The sequence below is a fragment of the Limanda limanda genome, chromosome 7 (genome assembly GCF_963576545.1).
Source record: "Limanda limanda chromosome 7, fLimLim1.1, whole genome shotgun sequence".
NCBI classification, from domain to species: domain Eukaryota; kingdom Metazoa; phylum Chordata; class Actinopteri; order Pleuronectiformes; family Pleuronectidae; genus Limanda; species Limanda limanda.
In genome coordinates, this window is record NC_083642.1 from 15,533,070 (window position 1) to 15,542,313 (window position 9,244).

At 41.2% G+C, this 9,244-nt stretch overlaps 1 protein-coding gene across 1 annotated transcript; it reads right to left on the minus strand.

Moving 5' to 3' along the window:
• Window positions 1-4,718: 4,718 nt before the first annotated feature.
• On the minus strand, window positions 4,719-8,943 carry dclre1b (DNA cross-link repair 1B). Its single transcript, XM_061075255.1, has 4 exons — window positions 8,521-8,943; window positions 7,027-7,192; window positions 6,734-6,916; window positions 4,719-6,562 (listed from the first exon to the last, which is right to left on the minus strand). The coding sequence occupies exons 1-4, from the start codon at window positions 8,716-8,718 to the stop codon at window positions 5,367-5,369; spliced, it is 1,743 nt and encodes a 580-aa protein (XP_060931238.1). The 5' UTR covers window positions 8,719-8,943; the 3' UTR covers window positions 4,719-5,366.
• Window positions 8,944-9,244: the final 301 nt, after the last annotated feature.

The following is a 9,244-nucleotide window of genomic DNA, read 5'->3' on the forward strand; positions in this document are numbered from 1 at the left end:
TTATTGATTAAGCTTCCCAACTTTTCTACTCACTCCTGTAAGAGAACAAACTCTGTATGGACACAAACAGCACGAGATAAACAATACTTACCCAAAGCTGTGAACATGAGTAGTTAGTGCCAGGTGCAGCTAATTAAGCTGCCTGAAACAAAGAGCAGAGCTTAACACATGCAGTGTAGCCCTCTGCCTCACTTTTAGAGAAGGAGAAAACCACAAACAATCCTCAGGGACACAAGGCGCCTGCACAAAAGTGTCGGATTGATAAAAGTGGAGTCCCAAAATATCTTACTTACCTGTCGGTCTCGGATGAGGCGAGTGAAGAAAAGAGGAGGCGGCCGCGCTCACCGGGGAGCTTTATGGGCGGTGAGCCCAGCCCCCTTAAGGTCACTCACGTGACATTGTTGATATTTGGTCTCGAGGATAGGGAGATGAGGACATCATTCGTGTTAAGACCGTGGTGACGGTCTGAGGGAGGTCGAAATAGATCTGGAAGTACCGGCACTACTTCTCACACTACTTAATGGCCAGATTTTCCTTTGTTTCTTTTTACCCAAGTTTACATTTGCACTTGAATTTTATTTTCAATATTTATTTTTATATGTTTTAATTCTATGCATCATATGGCAGGCTGCAATCTATTGAGTTCAAATAAATACCAAATGTTCTAAAATACTGTATATAGTGTTTTTATTCTTCAATCAGTTAATATAAACATCTTTGACGTTAAAGATGTTACAGAACGGAACAGCGTTATAAAACATGAAAAATAACGCCACAGTTACTTTGCTGAGTAACTAATTACTCTAACAATGTGGTAACTGAGTTACTAACTCAATTACTTTTTGGGAGAAGTAATTTGTAACTGTAACTAATTACTTTTTAGAAGTAACTTGACCAACACTGTTTACACCTACAGTCAGTTTAGTGTCTTCAATGTGCCGCCATGTCTTTGGTCTGTGAGGAAAGAAGTCAGAGAACCCAGAGAAAACCCATGCAAACACGAGGAGAACATGCAAACTTCACACAGGACAAACTGGGATTCAAACCAAGAACCTTCTTGCTGTGAAACGACAACGCTAACGACTGTATATCGTGATTTATACTAGTATATTCATTAGAACAATGAGTAATTTATATATCCAATACAGAATCAACCACAATACAGTCATTTTAACATCTTGCCTCTTGACAAATCCTGCTGTTGCGCGACTGCCACAGCAGCAGCGAATCTGCAATAAAAAAATATCCAGTCTGCAATAACAATCTGGGACTCCATGTGATTTAGTGCTTTGGTACTCAGAACAGAAGTTTGGTGTGCCAGCCTGTCTTGTGCATTAACTTTTTCTTATTTGTGGGTCTTGAGGGAAACTGAATTTGTTTTTTGTCTCCAGCAACAGTTGAAGAATTTATTGAGAGCTTGTGCTGCGACAGAGCTATAAATTACACAGCTGGATCCTTCGCTCCTGTCTTTTTTACAGCACACACGAAGAAAAGAGATATATCCAAAGACTCACAGGGGCTGCCTGGAGGCATTTTGTTCTCTTACACTTTGCCCAGTTTTTCTTTGTATGTGTACAATTGTATCTGCGTGATGAGATAATTAATGTCCACATTAATCAGATCAACATTCCCAATAGAAATTGAAGAGAGAGTTTTTTCCATAGGCAGTTTTAGTGTAGGTAACAGGGCTTGGCCTTGCAGGTAGCAGCATCCTCATGATTTCCACTTTGAGGTAATGGTGTATGTGAGGAATCCATTACCTCAGCCCTTATATCCTGCTGTGAAGCTTGTAGGGGTATGTGACACTCCATTTCCTTTAATTTCCTAGCCTCACTCCCAGGGCTTTGTATTCAATCCAAGTGTAACAAAGGGGGGAAAAAGGGACAATGCAGTCTTTTCTCCCAGATTATTATTTTCATCCCAAACATGTTTTTCTGCTTTTGCAATGCAAGTGCACTGCTTAAAATAGCATCGGAGCTGGGATGCAGAGGGGGGAAATACGCAGGCTTGTGTAAAATATGCAGGAATCTTAATGCAAATCCAGTCTCGGGTGTTGTTTTCTCTCGATTACCATTCAGCAAGGCTCAGTGCTACAAGAGTTCGTCCCCCAGTGCTTTCAAGAAAGATTACGACTGACTTTAATGTAAACCGCAAAATAGGCAAGCCAAAACAATCCATCAACGCGAAACTGATTATCTGGAGACACTACTGAGCAGGATACGTCCTGGTCATGTATAAGAATGAGCATCTAACAGGCCTTAACTTCAACCCTGTGGCGCTCCTCTGCTTTGGCAGTGGAGTCATTAGTAGTTGTGGAATGTTGACGCAGTGAGCAAATACTTCTTACTCAGGCTCCACAACACTGTGCATTCAGCTTCACAATTTAGGTCCCATGTAACAAATACCAAAACAACTCTCCAGTGAACATCATTCAACAACAGTATAAATGCCTAGGACTAACGTGGGTATCTCATAAACATTTATAGATCGCAACTGGCCTTCAGACAACAGATGGGCTTGTGGTGGGTTATCTTATTAAGTGTGTCCTTGTGGCATTACAGAAAAGTGGCAGTGGAGTGGGTGAGCGATGTTCTAGGCTATTGAGGTTGCAATGGTTTGCAAGAGTGATGGCAACTGGGCTTACTATTTTTACTTTACATGAATACTTCTTTCTTTATACTTCTAGACCAAAAACATTAAATGGACTTTGGACTCCAATACGTGGCTCTTTGCATATAAAAACTACAATAACACTCCAAGGCCCCTCATTAAAACCACATTTAAATTCCCTACATCTAGGTTTTTATTTGGATCTACACTGCATACAGGAATGCATAAATATTAGTTTCCTGAACATTAAGATCCATAAATTATTCTCTGAAAATTGACGAAAATGTTATAAATTTCTCTCACATTGTGAAAGACAAAAGACATTATCTGATCTTTACTCTGATCTGTATACGCACCAAAGTTTAAAGGGATATTTCCTGACTTATACTACTTTATTGCGTTATACTGTTTACAAACAAACAAAGAGAGCTAAATGTGACGTTATTAAATAGCATAATTATCTGAAACGTGAGGATTATATACACGATAATAATTTAATTCTACTCTATGTCATCAGGTTTGGACTAATGGGAGGACAAAAGGAAAACTGTAATGGTGTAAACAAACAATAGCTTGATTTATTGAGAAGATGCTGCCCTTTAATCATCAATAGTAAAATGCTAATTATACATGAATACAGCAGTTATTATTTAATTATTCACCAATTAAGAGCATCACAGCCGGAGGGAAAAAATTGTCTACATTGAGTACTTTTACTTTTATTGCCTTATTGTATTGAAGTATTTAGTTGTGCTTGGTCCACTGGTCTTCATCAGTATTCGGCTGCACACAGTTGACTCTGGGCCTGTAGCTGATTGCTAATCCCAGATCTGCCTCCTCCTACATTCAGCAGCCAATCATTCATCCTTTATGAGCACAAGAGGAGACTCCTGTTGGCAGCTCGTGTCAATCTGACGGAGACTATAGGATGTCTCAGCACGACACTACTGAGGTTTCTCAACAGTCTAATGGGACGTGCTAGGATCAGAGCCAACTAAAGATGACTTTATACGACCGTGCTGTCTACAGCGATTACACTGCTCAAGGCAAAGGCTGTTTTGTAGAAGTGGTGAAGAGGAGATGTTGTAATACAGTAAATGAGTTTCCTATTCAGACATAACAAGGCCATTAAAGCTGTGAGAACACTGAGGAGGACTTTAGAAGTACAGTTCCTGCTTCATGGTGAGAGTTCAGTTGAGAGCTGAGTCATTGCAGTGCAACATGTCGTCGGCTCTTGAATATACGTGAGGGTTTTGATTTCTACAAAAATCTGACATTCTGCAGAAACCTGCAAGACTAATTAAATGAGAAGTAAGGCTTCAAGTAAAAGGTGACATCTGCAATAAACTACTGCCATCTTGTGGAAAACGACGACACTGCAACAACAGAAAGCTGTGATTCTCCATTGCATCTCTGTCCTGCAGCGTGTGTTGTTCTTTCAATACCAGGAGATAATTTGAACACCAGACCAGATCAGTGTACCAATAATCTGTTATTTAATGAAGAAACAATTGGCACATTGTCAGTCAACATACATATTACAGCAACATGTATTACATTAAAAAAATAAGCCACAAAGTTGTGAGGACACTGTGGAGGAAATTAAGTCAGAAGAAATAATGCAATTTAATACAAATATATCCATTCATTTCTTACAATTCTAATTCAACTGTTTTTTGTAGTTGCACCACTTCACTGAGATAATGGCTACTAATAATACTGAAGTATTTTGACGATTAATATTTCTCTCTTTTCTCTTGTAGTTCTCACATAAACTACAAGAGAATTAAAGAACCAAGGATTCACGTATACATAATTTTCTTTAAGTCTCTCAAGCTAGTGGAATTAAGTGACTTGGCCAAATGAAATACAGTCACCGTGTGCACCTCTTGAATCACATCAACCAATCAAATTTTACTTGTAGAGCTCATATTCACAAATCACAATTTGTCTCATAGGGTCAAAGTAAATGAATCTTATTTCAAACAGCATTACATTTTAAAACATTTCATAAAAAAAAAAAAAAAAATACTTTTAATAAATGTCCTATCTATATTTTCAGCAACAGTATGAACGCAAATGTTTACGAATGTATGACAAAATAAATTATTAAATTATCTCTGACAGTTTTCTTAAAGTAAAAAAATAAAATGAGTGAAAGTGTTTTTCTGAACAGTGTTTCACTCTAGTTTTTCATAATTGGCTGACTAATACAGTAAGCAACACTGCTGTTAAATCATACATTTTTATTTTTTACAGTATGGAAGCATTTGTTTTTCTTTTCTACTATAAAGTATTCACTCATTTGCAGTAAAAGAATTAAGTGTAAGTTAAAAAGGTTGATCTGGAAATATGGCTGAACTGAAGTCAGATTTTGGCTCATAACTCATGGCTCTTGACATGTGTCATCACGAGTTGACTTAACCCCCTGTCACACCCCAAATATAAAAAAAGCATCACCAAATTTCCTCACTAAATTCCAAATGGTTTCTGAGTTGTGCTCCACAAACAAAATTATAAAAGACGAACAGAGGCACTGAAATACTGATGACCAGTGGGATGACAGAAACAGGTAAATCTACATTTATAAATTTCTATTACAGACCCAAACCTTTAGTCCAGACCACCCACAAAAAGGAAGCACCACAAGGAAAGTCATATATAGGACAGAAAATAGTCAGTTTTAAAGTATATATGTTTACAAACAGAGAAAACAAGGTAAACAAAGTTAGCTCATATTATTTACTGAGATGTCATTATGAATCATATAGTGGAGAGGGGAAAGTCCGCACAAAGCTGTGCTGCAGGAGGCCCCAAGTCTTATAATCCTCCTCCATGAAGGGGAGATTCTTTAAAACACTGTTTTCAAACTCCTCTAAATACTTCTCCTTCAGCTCCGTGGAGGAGCGACAGGAAGTACAGGAAATGTTACTGGAGCTGTTCTGAAATAGTGTCAGGCTGTCCAAATCACTTCCACATCCACTGTGCTGACTCATGCTGTCCTCGTCTGACGGTTTGTGGTTGTTCTCAACATTTCTGTGTCCCCTTGGTTGACTGTTGTAACTTCCACTTGATGCTGTGTTCCTTGTTTTGGCATTAGTTTCAAAAGGCCTTCTGTCTGTAACACTCTCCACTGGAGCCTGGTTACTCTGGGTATGTTGACTGAGTGGCAGAGATTCTTCCATTAGCATGTCTTCTGAGACTGTCTGGACAATGTTGAGGCTCCACCTGTCTCCAGCTCCGCCCCTGTTTTTGTTATGGGTAACTTTCTTGCTAATGTCGATAAGGATACTCTCAGAGTCCTTTTCACTACTTTCCTTGTCCATCTCCTCCTCAGAAGCCTCCTGCTCAAGACACTCTGGTCCGCAGACATCTTCTTCACATGGTGTTGTGGACCCCTTTGGAGGAGACTCAAATATCACCCCCTTGGGAGCAACCGGTCTGAGGGGCCCGCTGCGAAGGCGGGTAGATGCTGATGATCTGATCTGGATCTCAGGCTGTCTCAGCATGTACTGTCGGACTGACTCGGGCACGAGGATTTCAGGGCGCTTTTTGCTGGGCAGTAAGGCAGAGAGATTTCCAGGTGGGTGAGTTCCCACGATGGGTACAAGGGAGGTAGGTTTAAGCGCAGAGACAAAATCCTCCAGCTCTTGATAAGAGGAGTGGTCGGAGTAGGGCACCACATGGATATTGGGGTGGAAGGAGACCAGGGGCCTGCTGGTGGGCAAGATGGCCAAGGTGGGATGTTGTATGTTCCACTGGTTCAAAGTGGCAAAACGGATCTCTGACTGATTTACGGCTCGGATGCGACCGGCCCCCCGGTCAGTGGTGAAAACGTCAGGCAGCTCCAGAGCTTTGAGGGTCTCCATCCTCTCAAAACTCACCTCAATCCAGGTTTTGAACTCCATTGCCAGGTCCAGCAGCAGGGACTCCTTCCCCAGTGCATACAAACCTGTAATGCATCCCAAAGTCAGCAAATATAACAATGCAAAATTGGATAACAGGATAACTAACAGCATATTTTTTAAAAGATCACATTAGGCTGTAATTATATATTGGCTCTTTTACAGTAATACTTTATTGTTGTAAAATCATCCCAACGAAGAACTCTATACAAAATTACCTATGACAACATTGTGGCTGGGATGGCTGCGGATGATCTCTTTGATTTGTTGAGTGGCTTGCTTCCTGGAGGGGAGGGTGCGGTTGGGGTCACAGTTGGTGTTGTCCAGGTACAGGATGTCAATAGTGATGTTTGTCCTCAGACATGGCTCACGCAGCATTGAGGGAGCATATCTGAAGTCACCTAAAATAAAGAGGGAGACAATTCATTCCTGCGATGCTCAACACAATATAGAACCTGTGCATGTGTTTTCATCATTTGAAACTAATTTTCCAGTGGCTTCAGACACTGACCAGTGTACAGTATAGAACCAAAATAGCCTTCGAAGAGAAACATCACCGCCCCTGGACAGTGGTTTGCCTCTATCAGGGTGACTGTCAGCCTCTCCTTGCCAATGTCATCCAGCGGCAGCAGGTGTGGGTCCCCCAGCTCTAATGGATGGATCCACTGTTCCTTTACCTGAGCAGAAACAGAAATGATCAGCAGCAGGTTAATGTAAAGAACTGCACACACACACAACCATTGTTACCCCTACGATTAAAACTTTTTTTTTAAAACAATCAAAAGTTTCCCACATTATGCACCTGATGTGAAGGTTTATTCATATCTGCTTGTTCTAACTCCTCAGTGAAGCAACACATAAGTGAAAAATCTAAGGAAAACCTTGAGTAAATGATTTTAGATATTTCTATACACACATGAAGGATGTGTTTATATAATGTGATCCCCGGTCATTAGATAGAAGCACTCTCTACCACCATCAAAACAACAGATAAAAAAAAAATCAAATCTGTTTCTTCAACTCTCTGTGGTCAGGCCACACAAGTTACTCTGACACTTAATTTCCACAGTACCTTACTGGACATGTCACATCAAACCAAAACACAAATTTGTAGTGTTTGTCAAATTAAAAAAGCTGTTCTTCCGAGTGGACTGTTGAACATGACATGCTTTTAGAAGGATTTGTTCAATGCTGATCTGATTTTTTGTGTTCACATCCTATTGGACAGTTAAGCCTAAAGTATGCATTCCTAAATCACATTTTGTCCGTATGTCTTATGGATTTGAAAGTCCCAAAGCATAGACACGACAATGCATTGTTTGTTGGTCCTTTATCTATAACCTGACCTTATGCAGTAATATGTGAAGATGGTCAAAAATGTCTCAACAGTTTCCTGAACTTAGAAACCAGAGTGGCTTTTTAGACCCAGACAAATGGGCACAAACATCACACAAGTTAAGTAAGTAACCAAGTTTATATGTAGCACATCTCTCGTAGATTCCAAAAGATTAAGATTAAGATACATTTATTTGTCCCAAACACATGCACAGACATGCACAAGCACACTCATGCAATTGTAGGGAAATTTAACCTCTGCTTTTAACCCATCTGGTCCACGACACACAGAGCAGTGAGCAGCCATGTACGGCGCCCGGGGAGCAGATGTTGGGGGAGTAAGGTGCCTTGCTCAGGGGCACTAGACAGGGTAGGGAGAATCCTATGGATTTTTGGACAGATCAATCAAGGTTCGTCGTTTTGTTGTTTCTCCGTGGAGTCGAACCAGAGACCTTTTCTGCCCATAGTTCAAGTTTCTGCCACTAGTCCACCGCCTCTCAAAACCAGTCCATCCAATTAACAAGCCACAAAAGCTATATATTACAGATGTGTAGAAATCTTTAAAACACATCTGGATGCAAAAACAGTGCATTATGTCCCTTCATCCCTCAGTACACTGTCCTGGAGGAGGCAGAGGAATGACCGGTGGAGCTCGTGTGACCATCCTTACCTGCAGCTTCAGCCGGAGCAGGGTGGCGGTGGTGGGGGAGCAGTAGATGGGCCTGTTGCTCCACGTCGAGGTCAAACCCACCGTGTGGTCGCTGTGCATGTGGGTCAGGAAAAACAGCCGAGCACCCGGACACTTCCGAACCTGCCAGAAGTCGACGGCCAGCGGCGTGTGCGGGATGACTTTCCCATTGACGGCCATGGTCTGTGGTCACACTGGAAATCCAACAATCAGCGACGAGCTTCTCACCAGTACAACGAGTGGAAAAGTTCACTGTTCCTGAGTCCACGACAAATAGGAGACAGCAATGGAAGCTAACTCTAGCTAGCATTGAGAGGCGAGCAAGTATGTTCTCTGTACCCTGCAGCAACACACACACACAGCTCCTCTTCTGTGTTCATTGGCGGGTTGGCCTGCTGACACACACAGCTGCTCCGCCATTTGTGTTTACAATTTGGCCCGCGTTTTCTTCTTCTTCCTCGGTCTCAAATTCGTTGTGGAATTACACTGCCATCTGTAGGTCATTGCGTGTATGGCACAGAGCAGTCCTGCTGGACGCATTACATATCCCCCGCTGAGTCGGTGGCAATAACAGCTGGACTGTTTTAGTATTTATGTCATATCCTCCAGTAAAAGTCAAGAAGGTCCCGACATGTTTGTTTTATGTAGCACATCTAAAACAAACAGAGTTGTAGTTCTTTAAAGTGATGTACAGTCACTTAGAGAT